This window comes from Phasianus colchicus, chromosome 21, assembly GCF_987193195.1.
Source record: "Phasianus colchicus chromosome 21, bPhaCol1.hap1.1, whole genome shotgun sequence".
NCBI classification, from domain to species: Eukaryota; Metazoa; Chordata; class Aves; order Galliformes; family Phasianidae; genus Phasianus; species Phasianus colchicus.
The window spans coordinates 6,331,948-6,350,280 of record NC_143456.1 but is presented as its reverse complement, the minus strand read 5'-3'; the positions used below and the strand labels follow the sequence as shown (position 1 = coordinate 6,350,280).

General features: G+C 53.5%; 1 protein-coding gene across 8 annotated transcripts in view; it reads left to right on the top strand.

Moving 5' to 3' along the window:
* The window catches only part of SMG6 (SMG6 nonsense mediated mRNA decay factor), a 90,726-nt gene that overhangs the window by 42,465 nt on the left and 29,928 nt on the right, over positions 1-18,333 (top strand). For 6 of the 8 annotated variants that reach the window (XR_016459197.1, XM_031591707.2, XM_031591705.2 and 3 more), the window contains exons 11-13: positions 2,750-2,866; positions 3,335-3,503; positions 10,713-10,914. Coding sequence is in view for 7 of the 8 variants with exons in the window: in XM_031591707.2 (XP_031447567.2) it covers positions 2,750-2,866; positions 3,335-3,503; positions 10,713-10,914 (488 nt within the window). In the remaining variant the exon portion in view is untranslated. Of the gene's footprint in view, positions 1-892; positions 998-2,749; positions 2,867-3,334; positions 3,504-8,512; positions 9,127-10,712; positions 10,915-18,333 lie in introns of those variants that run through there. The other 2 variants (XM_090122359.1, XM_090122357.1) reach the window with 2 other exon arrangements.

Sequence of the window (18,333 nt, the reverse complement as noted above, 5' to 3'; positions counted from 1 at the left end):
TCCAGCAGCTGAGGCCACGTGGCTCTTGCAGGATTTCCTCCTGCACATGGCACTGGAGCGGCTGTGAGCAGCTTCCTCCAGCAGCTCCCCTTCCCCAGCCACGGCCATCCCCTGCACCGCCGCTCTTTTCCCATTCCCATTTCCTGTGCCTGGTCGTGTTGCCCTAATACAGCTTTGGCATTGCTGTTTTGCACACCCTAGTGGGAGAGGGGATGTGTTTATCACTTTTCCTGGAGATTATCTGTTTAAGCACTCTCTGACAGTTACAATAACAAGGGCAGCGAGTTGTGTTTCCCAGCAAAAGGACACTCGCTGCTGAAAGATGTATAGCACTAATTAGAAATACATAACATCCGGCCACATGGCAGCCTTCTCCCGGCCGCTCCATTTCCTGAGCTCAGACGACTTTGACGACAGTTGGTTTATGTTTTCCATGAATATAATGTTCTCAGAGAAACACAAATTTCTCCCCTTTACAAAAGTCCCCGCGCTCTCCGTCTCTCTCCTTGCTCTCCCCGCACCCTTCCCCTGCAGAGCAGGTAGATTTATGACTGCAGAAAGCCTGAGTCGGATCCTGAGTCAGAACAAAGCTGGCAGCTCACGCACGGGTTGCATCCGGGAGCCAGGTAGGTGCTTGCAGATGGAGCTGCAAAGGAAACTGCCCCTGCTCTTCGTGCTGGAGAAAGAAACCTCTGTCCTACATGCGGAGGAACAGGAGGGCTCTTCTGCAGCTCTGCAGCTCAGTGTGCTTTTGTGATCTTCAGAACCGCCAGCCCAGCTGTGGTTCCTTGTTTCAGTCTCCGTGTTTGCAGTCTGATGCTCATCAGCTCCTATTTTTTCCCATCCCATCTCACCCCATCCCATCTCTTTCCTTGTGCTCTTGGGCTCTCAGCAAGGTCCGCCCTCACAACCAGCAGCAGTGGGCAGGACAAGGACGTGGCTTTGGAGGTCCCCATGCATTGGATCGAAACAGTTTGCTCTGCTGAGCGTAATGCAGGTTAGGTGTCAGGGTGGAAGATGGAGCATGCTCAGGGAGCTGAAATCTTAGAAGGTTTTAGCTGCTGAAATGAATTCCTATTGAATATGGAAAAACTGCTGTATTTGAGATGTTTATAGCTTGGCCACGCATGGACAGATTTCTAGTAGGTCAGGAAAACTCTCTGCTAAAAAGGTTATTCTGTAGCAAAACCTCAGATCCCCTTTCCAGGATTTGCAGTTGCTAGATTAGCTCTAGGAAAAGGTTGTAAGGGTTTTTTTTTTTTTTTCTAAAAAGGGTAAGGCACTATCTTATTTCCTACCCTCATTCTCACAAGTAGCCCAGCAGTTTTGGCTAAAATATTCCAGAAGAATTTGGGCTGAGAGAGGTATGGAAACTGCAGATCCAATGGTTCAAGTCAGAGCCAAGTGGAAAATGGGGTCTGAGGGCTGTTGGTGCCCACAGTGCAGTGGTGAGACGAGCAGCCTCATTTGGGGCTTTAGGAGAAGATGTGGGTGATACCTGCAGCAGATTGGGTGTCATCAGCAGCACCTGAAGGCAGTTTGGCACAAGGCACCTGAGTATGGGCTGCAGGGTTTTGTTTTATTTGATAATGGGATGAGCTGGAACCATAGGGGAAAGCAGTTTGGGGTGCCTGCACAGTCCTGGGATGCTGCCACTCAGCATACTGTGCCCTGGGGACACAGCAATGCTCAGGTGACAGTGGGATGGCCTCAGTCTGTGCCTGTGGAGGATGGGAAGCGAGGAGTCCAGCACTGAACCAGTGACGGGAGGAGGGAGCGTGGTGAAGACGACTGTAATTTCTTGAACTGGACTGTGGCCAGAGCTCTGGGACTAACACTCTTAATTGTGGGAAAGGCTTCATGAAAGAGATTTACTGTCCCGGAGTGGTCACATCTTTAGTTTTATGTTTCCTCCCAAAGCTGACAACCCTGCAGGCAGGCGCTTCCTACCATCGCTCGGCGACACCAACACGAGGAGCAGAGCACCCTCATTGGGCTACCAGAGGCCTTTGGAGGAGAACAGGGGCAGAGGGGATTTGGGGCCAGGGGCTGCCTGTGAATCTCAGCATCTCCTTTTGCCCCAGCATGGGCAGCCTGCCATGCCCGTGGTGCCATGCCTGCAGTGCCGCAGGCTGTGCTAAATGCAACCCACGCCCGGCTCCAGGCAGCTCCCTGCAGCCAGCGTCCCGCTGCTCACTGCAGCCTCAGAAGTGGTTTCTGGCTGGGTGTAGATGTGCCGAGGGGATTTGCTGTCACTCGGAGCCGGCTCTGTTTGGAAGAGCTGTGGTCGTGTGGCATCTACTTGAGTAACAGCTTCAATTAAGCTCTCTTGACAAGCTGTTGTGTGACGGCTGAACTAAATGGGAGGAGCCCCCTCCTCAGCTGCTGAGGTTAAAACTCCAGCAGGGACAGAGATCAAACACGCAGCTAATTACCCTTTTAGCACTTAAACATGCCCTCCTCCTTCAGGGGAAGGCATCAGCTCTAAGCAGCAGCTTCCGTGCTGAGAGCCCCGAGCACTGGCTCAGCACGAGGGGTATTTTTGGGTGTAATGAGGACAGTGTGGCTGCAGCCTCACCCTGCTCCCATAGCCACCTGCTTCTCCCCACATGTGCAGCAAGTGGGCCTAAAGCAGGTGTGAGGAATCACCCATTCCCTGCTACGTGGGATGCACAGAAGGAGGCTGTGTAGGTGAAGTAAAGAGGGATCATCTGGCTGCTCCCCACTAAAATCTCTTTCTTTCTCATAGAGTGCATCTCTGAGGACTGCCGCTCTGTCATCCAGGAACAGGCTACAGCCCTGGGGCTCTCCATGTTTGCACTCCTGGTGAGGAGATGCACCAATCTGCTGAGAGAATGTATGCAAGGTAAGGGCTCACCAGTAGGACTCCATGCTCCCACCCCTGGGGCAGAATTGGGGGGGAGGCTGAGGCCTCATTCTTTGCTTTTTTGTGCACCCCTTCCTTTCTGCTGGGGTCCTGGGTTTCTTCTCCAGCATCCCAGGCTCTGCATTGGCATGAATGCACTATAAACTGCTAAAAATATTTGGAAGAAATGGATGGATGCAGGGCATGCTTTCTGCCAGATATTAGGAAATCCCAAATCCCAGGGACCTCAGGATCCTGCCTCTGTGATACTGACATTTGCTGTCCTCACAGATGGACCAGACCCATCCTGGCTTGCTTCGTAGACCATTCCATGTAGGAAAAAGCTCTGCCTTTGCTCTTCCACCTCCAAAGCTGGGATGTTGGGGTCTGTGTTGTGCATTCCTTGTCCCTACCTGAGACGGAGGGGCTGCATGAGCCTAGCTCAATGAGCTCCTCTTGTCTTTGTAGTTCAGCCACAAGAAGAGGAGCAGGAGGATGAGGAGGATGACATCAAGGTCTCTGCCTTGCCCCAGGACCTGAAGGAGCTGCTCCCCAGTGTGAAGGTCTGGTCAGACTGGATGCTTGGCCACCCGGACACCTGGAATCCTCCACCAACTTCTCTTGAGCTCCCCAAACAGTACGTGCATCCTCTGCTCTGTCTTGTAGTGTCTCCTCCCTGCATGGACTCCTCGTGCCACCTTTCCCCCTCACTCACACTTGTTCCTGGACGTGGCACTCTGCGTGCAGGGGACAGTTGGTGGGGACTCATCACTTTGAGTGTCACAGTGACAGGTGTCCAGCTTTGGATACAGGGGGTGTTAAGGGCTGAGGGGGCTCTGAAGGTTCTGGCATGTGCCTCTTTGCTTCTGGCTATTAGGAGATGAGCCAAGAGCTGGATTTTTACCTGGTGCTTAGGGTGTGTGTCTGCTTTATTGGGATACATCTCCTTCAAGCCCAACCAGCTCAAAGACAGAGCCTTCTTCTCTGGAAGGAGGTAAGTCTGTTTGCAGCATGAGCATTTTACTGCCTGTTTTTTATCTGAAACAGGCAAACCTTGGTCAGGCTGGGCTGGCCTGGAGCTGCTTGCCTGTTCCCGGAGCTCCAAAAGTCACCTCCCTTCAGCTTCAGACACAGCTTGCCTCTACCCCCGCATCACAAAAAAGGGTTAATTTTCTAAACTGGCCGATTCCAGCCCATTAGTCCATAATGCGGACTAGGCAATTTGCATATTTTTGGACAGAAAATCAAGTAAAAGGGCCAAGTATGGAGTATGCGAAGCAGTGTCTGAGCATGCTCTGTAGCTGCTTTCCCGCAGGATTTTCCATCTGCCTCCGGTACTCCGGATCCAGAGCCTGAAATCACGTCTTATTGTTAATCCAAAGGAGCCAGAACCCAGGGTGATGGGAAGGCGCATTAAGAGTAATCCAGCAAAGTGGCTTAACCATTAATGGGTCCCCGCTCCGTGCGTCAGGTCCAGTCCTGCTCTCCTAGTTTATTGCCTCTACTCCAGTTCTTTTTCATTTGGCTGAGGAAATGGAAATCTCACACAGGAAGTTCTGGGCCTCATTTTGTGGAGATGGAGTCTGTTTTCTGTTTGTCGGCTGCTCGGTGTGGGACCGTTGCCTGCTCATGTGAACCGCTGCCCATCTTTGGGCAGGAACTCAAACTGGGATCTGTCACGTGCGCCTGTTTGCACCAATCCCCCCTTCCACTGCGCAGAGAGCCGCCGAGCCCTTGGCGACGGGCAGCCTCGAGATGGAATTTCTGATCGGGCTCACGCAGCCGGCGCTTGGCGCCTTCCAGGGATGAGCTGCCTCCCCTGCTGTGGGTGAGGGCTGTGGTGTGGGCGCAGGTCTGCTGCGTCCCCCTGGGGTACTGGAGCAGGTGCAGGTTCCCAGTTGCCTGACAAGGCGATGGGCTCTGCTCTGTCAGGTCTTGGGTTGCCCAACGGAGAGAGGGTCTTTGTCGTGCTGCTTGCCCATCTTGTGTGGAGGTGGCTGAGCTACCCTTCTCATCCCGTCTCTGAGTCTCTGTTAGGGTATGGACTGCCTTCTTAAGGGCTCCCTCCGCCTCTTTGGTCCCCTAGCCCTGCCCATGGCAAGGGGATTAGCTGCTTTCTCAGCCCAGAGCTTTATGCTGACCCAGCGTTGTGTACCCAAGTGTTGGTGGTCCGGGAGAAGCTGAGCCTCCCTGGAGCTGCAGGGAACCAGCTCTGCTCCTGGGCATGACCTGGGACTTGCAACGTTTTCCCCAGAGGTAGGAAAGGAAGAGGGAAGCACTCGTTTAGAGTTTCAGCTCTCTATTGACAGAAGCATGCTGCCTCGCCTGGGGCTGCTCAGTAACCAGGTAGAGTCACCAAGTCTGGGGGTTTGGATAGGAACGGCTTCAAAGGAGCTCAGAAGTAAAACATGGGTCAGAGCAGCAGGCGCACTGGAGGAAGCCAAGGTTTGTGGGCAGGGTGAGCTCAGAAGCAGGGAGAGCATGAAAGGAGCGCACACAGATGCCAAGTTGCAGAACTCTGAGCAGGGGCCTGCTGGGCTGTTGCATGTGTGCTCTGTGCCTTTTGGCAGTGGGACGTGCCACCAGGTCCCCTTAGCAGGCTCTGTCCCTTCAGCAGTGCCAATGGAGAAGCTTTGGGAACATACTGAGACCGCCTCCCAGCACCCTGATGCCATGACTCAGGAAGGGGACAACAAAAAAAACCCTAAAGCATAGGAGCACCCTGCAAGGATGCCACAAATGTGCAAATGTTTCTGGAAAAAAACAGGCCCCATACCCACCTGGCAGCCCACCAGGAGCAAAAGGCCTGGCTTAGAACTTGCATCAAAGTGCAGCTCATCCGGGGCCAGCACTGCTGCCAGAATGATGGCCTGGGCTCAGGGCCAGTAGGGCAGCTTGTCAAGCCTCCACCAGAGCCGAGGGCCTGGGCTGCTGGGGCTCTACATCCCGAGGCCTCCACTCGTGCTGCGTTCGCCATGTTCGTGATTGCTGGTTCTTAGTAAGTGAGAGAGCTGGGGGACTTTGAGAACGTCTAAACTCAGCCCAGCTGTGGCAGTTGGTTTATTGCTTTCAGCTGGTACTTGAACCCAGGTCCTGGTCTTGGAGTCTTTCCCAGGTTTAATCCCCGGAGCTTTCTCTGCAGCTGTATGACACTGCGCTGACCCCGAATGAGGATAGGAAAATAGAAACGGTGCCAAGCCAGAGTCTCTTTTTCATTTGGAGTCTGGCTGTCTGCCCATGACCAGGGTTACATAATGGGAAACATAGCTGGGGCTCTGGAGAGCCCGCGTTTCACCACGCTGCCCAGACCTTCGCATTCTGATGCTATATATCTTCCTAATTGTAGCTCGGATGCATTTATCACACTGCTGGATTTGAGTCCATACAATAAAAAAAAAACACACCAAATTCCTCTGCTCGCTGCTTTCCCTGTTGGACAGACGGAGGGAAAGGTGCGAGGGGTGAGCGCTGCATGCAGCGCAGAGCCACGTGGGCTTCGCAGGGCAGGAGGGGAATTTTGGAAGGCTCCATTTGTGGGTCTGTGTCCTGGCAGGGATGTGGGGATGGAGCTGGCTCTGGGCAAGCATCTCCTCCCAAGCTGGGCACCAGCAGCCAAGAGGGAAAATCTTTCCCCAAAAGCTCTCCTTGCTCTATCACGTGAACCCAAGTGATCACACCCAGGTGTGACTCAAAGGATGTGTTGAGAGTTGTTTTTAAAAGACCAAAATTGAGATCTTGAGTGTATTTGAGAGGTAGGGCTGTTCATTCCCCCTACCTCTCTGGGAGAGGAGGGACTCAGCACGTTTTGCATGGTTCCTCTTTTCTTTGGGTTTTCCAGGATGGGAGCTGAACCCAACTGTGGACATCTCTGCCTCAGGGATGGTTGCTCTGGACCAGACTACATGAGTGGAGGTGTTCCCAGGTCTTCTGGCTGCTCACAGCTCTCACTTCAGTGTCATAAAACACATGTGACTCATGGCAAACATTGCACTGAGGGTGGAACAGGAGGAGTTGGAGCAGTGTGTGCCACAGTGTGTGCCATAGCCCTCGGCTGGTAGCATCTCTCAAACCGGCTGTCCTCAGGAGAGCCTTGCACAGATGGGGTGACAGCAAAGCCTAGGGGAGCAGGACATTTCCTAAGGCAGAGATGAGTGGAAGGTGAGCCTCCAGGGAGCTGCTGCTGTTGGGATGAATGTGTCTCCTTTCGGGCTGAAGAGCTGAGTTAGGAAAAGAAAGCTTCTCTGTGCTCTGTTTTATTGCTGCAGTGAATCCATTGCTTATAGCAATGCAAGAGTTGATAGGGAAGCCAATGGCTGGACAAGACTTATCTGCCACTGGGCTGACCCTGGAGAATCTGTTCTCCTTCCACGCTGCAGTGAAGGGCCTCTCAGTTTGCAGAGACTGTCTGCAAGCATTTAAAAATGGTTAATTTAAACCAAGTATTAAATTGAATCCAAAAGCTCTGAGCACATTCTGGAGCTTACCTTCCCAGAGAGATCTGCCAGATCTCTCTCATCACATCGGTCTTGCAGAGAAGCGTCACTGAGATGGCAGCCCCCACTGGGAGGGATGGACAGAGTCTTGGGCAGGGGTGTCAAGAGTTTACTGGAGACGAAACGGAAAATCCCTTTTGCAGATTTCAGCCTCGATAGTAATGCTGTCCACCAGAATTTCCCTATCAAGACATCAAAGTGAGGATTCGGAGGAGTCTCGGTGGTGTGAAGCTGGCTGAGAGTGAAGGTAGAGCTGGGTGGAACAGGAGCCAAAGAGATAGGCTGTGTGTTAGTGCAGGGGCTGGGAGCTGCCACACACCTCAGGGAGGAGTATGGTGGCACCCGGGTGACCAGAGGGACCACATGTAGGGCAGAGCAGGGAAAAATCAGTGATGCCAAGGGGCAGAGCTGTTGAAGGACTGTCCCGCTCTGACCCCAGGGTTGTCTCCACTGAGCAGGGCGAGCGTGGGGAAGGGCTCCCATCTCAGCTCCCTTTTTGTTGCTTGCCTTGAGCCCGGTGAGGCAGGGTGCGAAGGAGGGAAGCTGGGAGCAGGACGTGGGCTGTGTGTGGTGCTGGGGGGCTCCTGGCAGCGGGCTCGTGGCCCCTCATCCCCCAGCCCACACCGTTTGCCATCTGCACGGCAGCGCGGGCCTCGGGAACACAATGCAGGGCTTCTTTTGCTCCTCTCTTTCCGGGTTTGTTCTGCAGCTGTGGAGTTTGACTGTTAGTGTTTAAACAAGCTGGTATTACACAGGAAATGGCCACCTCCACAGGCCCCCGCAGGCTTGTAACATGGGGTCATTGTACTTGATATTAATCACCAGGCAGCCCGCTCCCCCAGCCAAGATGGTGGCGGGTGTGAGGGCCCCACTTTGGGCTCTGGGCCTCGGTGTGCATCTCCACGTGCCCCCCCCACGGCCCTATGGGCATCATCCTAAGTGAGGGTTGTCCCCACTGGAGCCCTGGCCACACATCTCAGCCTGCACTTGTGCATGGCTGCATCCCGTTGGCGTGCAGCTGGGCTGCGCTCGCACTGACAGCTACATTAAACCTGGAATCCTGAGGCAATAAAAAAGAAATTAACTCTTTTTTTTTTTTTTTTTCCTTTTTCCTTTTTTTTTTTTCTTCCCCCCCCCATCCTGGTGGAATAAGCAAATGGAAATGCGTCTGTGGGGAAGTGAATGAACCCCCCGTTCTGATGGAAGACCTCGCGCTCACCCCCTCCTCGCTTCCTTGCTTAAAAGCTCTGGGATCTGCAGGGCTGGGCTCGGAGTCAGAAAGCATTCAGCCGTGGCCTCAGCGTGTTGGGAAGGGGCAGCAGAGAGAGAGGGCTTTGGCCAACGAGAGCTGGGGAAGCGCTGGGACCCCTCCTCAGGGGGTGGTGCTGCCCTGCGGAGGGGGAAGCGGAGCAAAAGGAGAGGCAGCAAATGGTCAGAGGTGCAGAAATGTGGTGTGTGCTGGCTGCTGTAGGGCTGCTCGGAGTTGTGTTGTAGCGGGAGCTCGCTGCCCGCCGCAGCACAACTGTGGTTGCATTGAAGAAAACCCAGGGTGGAAACCTAACACATCCAGCACAAATGACAGATGTGGCCAGGCCCCGTGAAGCTGTAGGGAGCTGAAGATGAAGGGGATAAAGTGACTGGGAATGCTTGTATAGGCTGGGGGACTGCAGGATGCTGACGGTGTCAGCTCACAGGACGAGCAGTGAGCCTTGAGGAGGGAGATGGCCCCCGTGCAATGCATTCCTTTCTTCTCTATCCTTGCCCCATGCACCTGGGAGCAGCCTGCGCATCACTGCAGCTCGTGCATTGCTGCAGCCCCTGCTCTGTGCCCCAGCCCTGCGATGTGACTGGGTGCATGCAGCCCAGCCCGGCTGCCAGCAGGGCACTGGGGGAGGGCTGAGCCTCCCAAGCCCTGCGCATCTCCCATGGGCAGAGCTTGCCTTGGAGGTGGCCCAGAGCAGCCCTATCACATCCGGTGCTTGTCTCTGCAGCCCGGGCCGGAGGATAAACTATCAGGGCTGTGGGGCAGTGGATCATTCCTCTTATTATTTTCTTCTTTTGCAGATAGGGGTCGTGGAAAGTTCAGTTCCTTTTAACCCTCGCAGCTCTGTTTATTTTCCAGCTGGTAGCACAAACGCAACGTTTCCCATTACATCACAAAGGGCCTCGGACAGATCCCTCCGAAAAAACGTGTTGCAACTGTTTATTTTTTTCCATATTTAAACATTTCTGACAGCCAGACCTGGCCGAGCCAAGCGATGGAGCTTTGTGAATGAACCCAGCTCCTGGTGTCTGTGCACAGAGGGCTTTGAAGGACCTCTTCTCCTCTGCAGCGTGCTGGCTGGGGCTGGCTCGGGGACGTGGGCGACTCTGCGTTACATGTGTGCTGATTACGTGCCGGGCTTTGATTAATGGCTGCTCATTCTGCCTGGCTCCCAGGACGCTCTTGAAAACAAGATGTTTCATTTCAGTGTGCTTTCCTGGTACATTGATTCCCGTAAATAACCGAGCGCAGACTCTGTCCACCTGGAGCAGTTCAAAGAGCAGGGGGGCCTCCCTCCAGCCCTTGGTCACTGCTGCACCCTGGGTGATGCTGGCTGCTCTGTGCTTCTCGGTGCTGCCCCACCTTCCTCTGTTCTTCCCAGCTCATAGGCTGAAAGAACCCTCCAGAAGCGCTTCTAGAACTGGGGCGAGCAGTGCTGTATGGCAGTGCAGTTGGCATGGCCCAGGCCATGGGGATGTGTGATGGAGATGCACTCCAGTGGGCTGCCCGTGGCCTCAGTGCCACCAAGGAAGGTGAGACAGTGCAGGGGCAGCTCTGCAGGTCGCTCTCAGGCGTTGAAACCATGGCCAAAAGCAAAGCACGAGTTAACGCCACGAGGCTGAGGTTGAGCTGCAAACTTTCTCAGCTTTAGCGCGTGGCTGCAGCCCGTGCTGGCAGCAAATACCAGCCCCCAGTGCTGCCTTTGCCCCCGCAGCAAGATGAGTTTGTCTTCCCAGCAGGCTTGGAAATAGAGCAGCGAGAGGCATTTCTCCCAGCTGGAACGGGCTGGGCTCCCTGGGGCTGCTGGGGAACCGCTTCCCGCATGCAGCGTGGGGCAGAGCAGCGGGAAGGGCCGAGCCGTTCCCATGCAGGGGGCAGGAAGGGTCGGTTCGAGGGCTGAGAGCCCTCCTGGGGTCGGTGCCAGTGCAGCTGTGTGCAGAGCCCTCCCCGTGGGGCACGGCTGCGGCAGCGCGGTGCGGGGCGGTGTGCGTTGCCTCGTCTCACCTCTCTGGTATTCGCCGCAGCGTCGCAAGGCAACTCCCAATGCATTCCAGCCCCGAATTGCTCACGTCTCTCCTCGTTCTCCCAGGGTCTCAGTAGATGTGTGGGCGACGCTGGCTGACTTCTGTAACATACTGACCGCAGTGAATCAGTCGGAGGTGCCCTTGTACAAGGACCCAGATGACGACCTTGCCCTGCTTAGCCTGGAAGAGGATCGGCTGCTCTCGGGCTTCGTTCCCCTGCTGGTCGCCCCCCAGGAGCCCTGCTACGTGGAGAGGACCTCGGACAAGGTCAGCAGTAGGCCAAACATCCCCCCTCGATTCCTCCAGACTTTTATTCTTGGGAAGTTTTCTGTGCAAACGGAACACGATTAAGTCATTGAGAAGGGTGTTAAGGGAAAATATCGACCTTTCAGCCGCTGACATCCAGCTCTGTGTCATGAAAACCCCTCTCGACTTCCTCTGGTGTGTGTGTGCTCGCTGGCATGTTGTATATACGATCATTTCCTCACTTGTTTAAATAGTGCAGCTTGTGTTGGCAGTGCTCTCAGTGCACTCCAAATGGTTTGCATCATGCTTAAAGCACCCTCCCCCTCCCCCCAGCCACAAAACTCTGCCTTAGGAAAGCAGCCAGGACTTTTTTCCTTCTCTAAAGAGGAGAGTGATAAATAGGTGACTAGAGAGAAGCAGACACCATGTGTTAACGTACAAAAGGCTTTTAGGAATATGAAGCATTCCCCACTGCCCGCTCTCTATTTTCCTTTCTTTGCTCTAGGAGCCCATTCTAGCCTGAACTTTCCTTCGGCTGTTTGTTTTTAGAATAATGAAATCAGTTCCCTTGTTGATGTGGGGTTTGGGGTCTGCTCTCTGCCACCACCTGGCCAGGAGGGACCTGGGGGCTGATACCGTGCCTGAACCTGGGAGGGGGGGATGAAGGAGGCACAGTGGCATTTGTTTTGCACGCCCTCGGAGGCACGGCAGGATGAGAGTGGCTCTCAGCAGTTTCCTGCTCGCAGGCAGAACTGCAACAGCAGCAGTGTTGCTGTGCAGCTTCCCTGGGCAGTCGGTGCTGTAGGAGGAGAAGTGGGGTGCAGGGCTGGTGGGAGCTTGCTGGTAACAGTGGCAGTGCGTGCTCCCATGTGCCGCATCTTGACATTTTCCTGAAATGACCGTGAGAAATTGAGGACCTTTGTCACAGGGGGGACCCAGGAGGTGCGAATTTCTCTTTCACTTCTCCGTCTGCCCTGCCCGTGCTCACAGTGCTGCCCGCAGCCCCACTAAAAATGAAAGCCTTCCAGTTTTGGGGAAACATTTTAGTTTAGGAAGTCACTGGCAAAAAGGATTTACAAGTCTTATGTTTGCAGAGGTCAAATAGCGAGCACATCTCTGCCCTAAGGTAGCACAACTGCACCATGGGGACAGTCCCATTACCCCTTTCCCTATGCATGGGCTCCTTCCTCCAGGCACTGGGTCTGGGCTGTGCCCCGTGACGTGTGGGAGGGAGCTGTTATTCCCCAGGGTCTGACTGCTGTAACCACACAGCAGTTCATTCAGAGTGCCATCTACCTGCCCTGCCAAGCACTTGCGCTCACGTGCGTGAAAAAGGAGAAGCATCTCCGTGCTCCTGCTGCAGCTGAGCTGCAGAGCTGAGATTTGTCACCATCTCGAGTCCCTTCGATTCTAACACCCCATAAAGAAACTGTGCAACAGCACTGGTGGGAGCTGGTGTCCATCCCAGTGCAGCAGCAGGCACCCAGCCACGCAGGGTGTGATGGGGCTGAATCAGTTCCACTGAGAAGATTGCACATCCCAGAGAGAAGGAGCCAGGCTTGGATGTCCTGGCCTGTCCACCACATTAGTATTTTATTTTTTTTTTGCCTCCTCAGTGGGTTTTGTTTGGTTTGAAAGTAACTGACATTAAAACAGCGATCCCACCCAGCACGTTGGGGTGTTGGCTGGAATTTGTGCAAGTCTCAGAGCCCCTGTGGAGTGCTCCTTGTGTTGTGCTGCCTGCTGGTCCCTCTGCTTCAGCACCGGGCACATCACACCCAGGTGGGCTCCTTTCACCCAGCTCCTTTCTGCCCATGCTGAGCAGAAGCATTGGGTGCTGCAGGGGCTCTTCTTGATCCAATGTGAAGCAGCAGATGTGTGTATTCCCTTTGAATACGGGTAGGGGGACAGGTGAGGTAGAGCAGAGAACCCATCAACCTTGCTTCCAGGAAGGAGCTGAAAGAACTGGGGCATTTTAGTCTAGAGAAAATTTAGGGAAAATGCAGCTTTCAGCTGGAGAAAAGGCTGTTGTGGGAAGGAGGAGAACAAGCTGTCCTCCAGCTCCGTGCTGAACAGCGCAGGAAGGAATGGGCACAAATTGCAGCAAAATAGATGAAGATTAGGCTTGAGGAAAGGCTTCATTCCTTAGGGTAGTTAAGCACTTGAAAGTAGGCTCCTGTGCGGTGGTGTAGAATCTCTTCAGCATTAAGAGACTTGTAAAAGCAGGGTGGGTGGCTCTTCTCGTACAGCCTGGGTGGAGGTGAGCTGCCTTGACAGCAAAGTAACCTCTCTGAACCTTCCTACCTCATTGGATGTGATTTGGTAATGCTGCAGAAAGGCACTGGAGTGGCAGCAGTTGTGTAATGACAGCACTGTGACGGCCGTGTTGCACTTTCCTGCAGTTCAGGACCCTGGTTCAACTTAACCAGAGGATCCATGAGTGCAGTCCTCAGTCTCCCACTGCTCCCTGTCCTTTCAGTGTGCACAGCCCAGGCAAATCTCACTCTGCAGCAGTCCAGTCGTGTTGCAGGATGTTTCCTGTTTGTGTGCATTTGTCTGTTCCTGATTGACCAAGCTGCAAGCAGGTGAGAAATGGTATTTCTGTGCAGCAAGAACTCTCTTTTCAGTGCTGATTTTATGTTGCTGGTTAGCAAGAGTTATTTTTCTGCACCTGGTTGCTTTCGTGTTCTCAGGCTTGGCCCAGTTTCCAAGCTATGTTCACAGCAGGTCTTTGCCAGAGAGGCAGACAATGTTCTGCTCTTTGTGTTGCACCTTGTCAGTGTGCTGGGAGCTGGGAGGAGAATTCTGGTGTACCTGAGCATCTCTGGGAAGCTGCTGTGCTACCTCTCCTATCACCTGCATGGCTAGGAAGAGGCTGTTCCCTCTTTGCACCAATCTCACTTTGCTTACTGATACTTTCGCACTGCAGTTTCTCAATGAATTTGGGAAAACTCAGGGGAAGGGAATCTGTTCAAAAGCAAGAGTGGAGAGTATTGGGCTTAAAATGGTGTGAGGTTATTGGCTCCACCAAGAGGATGGCTGTTTTGTAAGCTGTAAAGGACAAAACACTGTGCTTCCCACTTCTTTTTGTTTTCCGTGACCCATTTAGCAGATGGAGTGCACAATTCAGCCAGAGTTTCTCAGCAAGTTTTTGAGCATTTGGCCTGGCTCTTATTTTGAGTGAAAATGTTCTGACTCCGTTCGTTGCCATGAAGCTGTGCGTTAGGATTCCTGCTGGAGCCAGTGTGATACTTAGAGCTTCCCGTCGTCTCCTGCACTGTCATTGAGGCTGTAACCAACAAAAGCTGTCTCCGGGGTGAACATAACTTGGTGATGTTTTCCTGGGCGTATGTTGGGCAGATATCCATTGCAGCTTGTGTGATGGAACACCACCGAATGTACCAGTCAACAGCAAACTATGCAGCCTGGTGCCTGGGCTGTCAGACTGCGTCTGCAGCGTTCACAGCCGAAAGAAACGCTGCCAGTAATGGGAGCCCATGGTAAAGGGCCTCAAAGTCACCCAGCATCATACCCTGAGAGAGCATGGAGCAGCAGCGTGGCTGAGCTGGGCTGCAGGAAGAGAGGAGGTGATGGCTGTGGTTTTGCCAGGCAGTGGTGTGTCTGAGCTGTGAGCGGGTCTGCTCTGGGTACATTCCTGGGAATGTGGGGCACATCCTGGATTCCTCAGCTCTCATCCTGGTGTCTGGGGAGCATCCTGCTGTGTAGTGTCCCTGTAGTGCTGGTGGCAGGGCTGCAGGAAGGCTGTGCAGTAGGGAGGTCCTCGGTGGCATCGTTCATTGTTTGCATCCCTGCAAGTTCCTCCTGTGCTCAGCATCCCCCTCTGAAAGCTGCCCTGCCCAAAGGCGGCTCTGCCCCATTCCCCAAGCAAGGAGACATGGGGGAGAAAGTGTTAATGTCCCTTCCCACAATAAACCTCCCTGCATGGGGGGTCCTGAAATCCGAGCCTCTCCCTCCTCCCCCAGCCCTGACACACGTTAATAAAAGGTTTTTAAACGCCAATAAAAAGGCAGCAGCCCCAGCTCACCAGGTCCGGGGCCCAGGGTCCTTGGGAAGGCACTTCACAAATGTGTTTTTTGCATTTTCAGGCTTTTGGCTGGTGAATAAGATTGAGGAGAAATACTCCTTCCCCTGATAACAATACAGTGAGACGCAGGATCAGCAGTGTGTGGATTAAAACCAGACGGTGCATGATTAATACGTATGCTTATAGGGCTAGTCACTGTGGTTCCCGCCTCTGAAACAGCGAGGCACTTTTTTTTTCCCCTCATGTGCATGCTCATGTGTGCAGTGGACTGTCTCAGATACTCACCACTCAGCTCGTCTGAGCCCTGCCTCATCTCTCCAGGCAATCTAAAGCCCTGAGCTGGGAGGCTCTGAGAAATTATGAGCAATATTCCGTATTGTGCTGTGCCAGCCCTGGAAATCAGGTCCTGCGTAGCTCCTCTGAGCTTTGCACGCTCGGTGTGGTTTTTGTTTCACAAGTTCTTGCTTCCTGCTGTTTGCACCACTCACCTGTCCGTGCAGAGTGCCTCTTCACAGCACACAAATCTCTTTCTTTTGCACTCTCCACCTAAAGGATGGTTGACATTCTACCTTCTCTCTAGTTTCCCCATCAAGCTGTAGATTTGGTGACCTGCCGTGTTGTGGGTGAGCTATTTTGGATCCTTTAATTATAGGCTTGGGCTAAAATTAGTCCTTTCTTGTTACTCAATGTATTTACAGTATTTCAGTCTTCTTAAGGCTTTTAAGATATCTCTTGTCAATGTGTAGTAGTGTGTGTGATGCTTCTTGGATAGGGAGCCCCAGGTTTAAAGGTCCAGAAGGAACAGCAATCAGAGTGGCTGGGCTTTGCCATGCCTCCACAGACCCAACATTCTGTCCTTTTCAAGGCTGCGTGTCATGTCAGAGTGGTGGCCTTACAGTGATTTGGGGAGGATCTCTTGCAAGGCAAGAGGAAAGGTAGTGAGACCAGGAGTCAGAGAGCACAGACTCTTCATAAGCACGGAGAAAACCCCGGTGAGGGAATGTAACTGTTTTCTCAGCATCCTTTCCATATTCCCATTCCATAACCTTCGAGCTTCTCCCCTCCAGCTGGCAGGAGAATGCTCTCAGCCCATGAGAGTGAGAGCTTCCAGCTCAGAGCTTGGTCCAGGGAGGAAAAGGGAAACTGTGAGCAGAGACCGGAGCCCCAAGCGGGAGAGTCCAAGGAGGAGTCATCCTTGAAAAACTCCTTCCATCCCTGTCTGCCTTTCCAAACAAGCATCCCTGCCACCAACAGTGGGCACTGGGCAGGAGCTGCTGGGGTCGGAGATGGGCTCCATCCCACCCTCGACCTTCCCTGCTACGTGTTGTCCCAGGGTCTGTTGCTGCTCTCCTGGGGCTGTGCAGGGCACGTTGTGGTCACTCAGCCTTTGGGCTTGACTGGCAGTCACTATTAAAACAGAAAAAGGTTTGAGCATATTTTTAAAACTGTGTTCTCCAGCTGAAGGTAAAAGGAACTCATTGCAAACAAGCACTCGTACAGCACGAGGACACTGAATACAGCCCTGGAGAAATCTGCAATGTGGAATAATAGTTCAGTCTCTTAAAGGAGGGGGGGGGGGGGAGTTTAAAAAAAAAAAAAAAAAAAAAAAAGGCTGCAATAAATCTAGTGAGTGGAATCTGAGGGAAATGATCCCATCTGGAAAACTCCAGCGCTGGTGCTGCTGAAGGCTTAAGGAGCGATGCAGATCGCAAAAAGCAAACCCTGCAGTCTGAGGATGACAGCCTTCTTAATTGATGTCCATTGCAACTGGTACTCTGCCAGTTTACGTTGGCCCCGTTCCAGCGTGCTGTAATTTTGGGGCCAGGTGTGAAGCGTTTCTGTTCCATCTTGTTCCCAAGCACCTACAGAAGCCTCACACATCTCACTCGAGGCTGCAGCCCTGTAGGAAACAGCTGTACAGGTATAGGTGAAAGGAAATGTCACAGCTGGGCTCGCACTACTCCCCCGTGCTGTGCCTGGGGCTGCGCTGGGGAGGGCGAGCGGGGAGGTGGCCGCTGTCACCCACACACCTGCCTGTCTGTCAGCAAGCTGCTTTGAACACCCTGAGCTGCTGGGAGGGACGAGGGGGTCCGAAGCTCCTGCTTAAAGAGGAGCACGGGGTGTATGCGTCAGATCTGGAAGTGGGGGTGCAGGGGGAGAGCCCCCAGGGGCTGCCGGGAGGCGGCACGGAGGTGGCACATCCATCTCGTGTGACTGCTCCTATGGGATCACGTGCTGACAGCACTGAGCCTCTTTCCAGAGGCTGAGAGTGGCACGGTCTGAGCGTACAGGCTGTGAGCTTTCTGTCTGGTGGCAAATGGGGGAGAGCAGGAGCCAGTGTCTAATCTGCAGGTTTGATCAGTAAAGGTTTTCTTTGTCCAGGTCACTGAGCCTATTGTTAAAGCCCAAACAAGCTTCCCCTCCAGGACTGCCCTACTGTTCACCCTGACATTTTAAGACCTCTGTTGACCAGATATGAATCCACACACCATATCCTGTGCGCCGCGATCTCTGGGGCTTCTCTCCTCCTCCTGTCCCACTTGTATGCAGTGCTGGGGGCAGCGAGCTGCTTGCTGGGACCCCGAGCTGTGATCCAGGGCCAAGGGCAAATGCTGCCAGTCCTGCTGCTCGAGGATGGGGCACTTTGGCCATCGTGTCACCTCAGAGGGAGTCGTGCTGTTGGCTGTGAGCCGTGCACGCGTACCAACATGTGTGCAGTGCTGCTCCCTTTGGCTTTGGTGTCAGCAGAAGGCTTTTTTCAAGTGTTTTCTGGAAGTGTGATGCGATCTTCAGCTCAAGGCGCAGACTGACAGAATAAATCAGCCTTGTCCCATGCCTGCCTTCAGTCCGTGCTGGAGCTTTCTGTGCAGATCAGATGACGCTCGTTGTTGAACATCCTTGGCTTTTGTCGTCCCCAGGCCAGGTTTATGTAATGAGATGGAAAACTTGTGTTTGGCCCTTTGTCCTCAGAGCTGCCTCCGGAGGTTTGGTGCGGGCTCCTGGGACATGGGTAATGTCCCGTTCATGAAACTGGCAGAGCACGTGCTCCCAAAGCCAGCATCGGTGCAGTGAGCTCCGAGATGAGTGAGAATGGGAAGGGTTGTGTTTGCTTTGGGTCCTTTAGCAGGTTACAGCCTTGCTTCGGCCACACGGGCACCCACGTGGCACAAAGCCATGGCTGGAAAGGGCATCAGGCCCAGCAGTGCACAGCCCCAGCCATGAAAAAGGTATTCACCATGGCTGCAGTTTATTCGGAATGACATATTAGAGTTCAAACCTCTTGGAATTTGCTGATTAGTCTGTAAGTATATAGAAAGGCCTCATTAAAGCTCCATTAATGCTGGATCTCCTCCCAATGAGCCATCTCTTATTGCTGCCCAGAGAAAGCTGGAGGA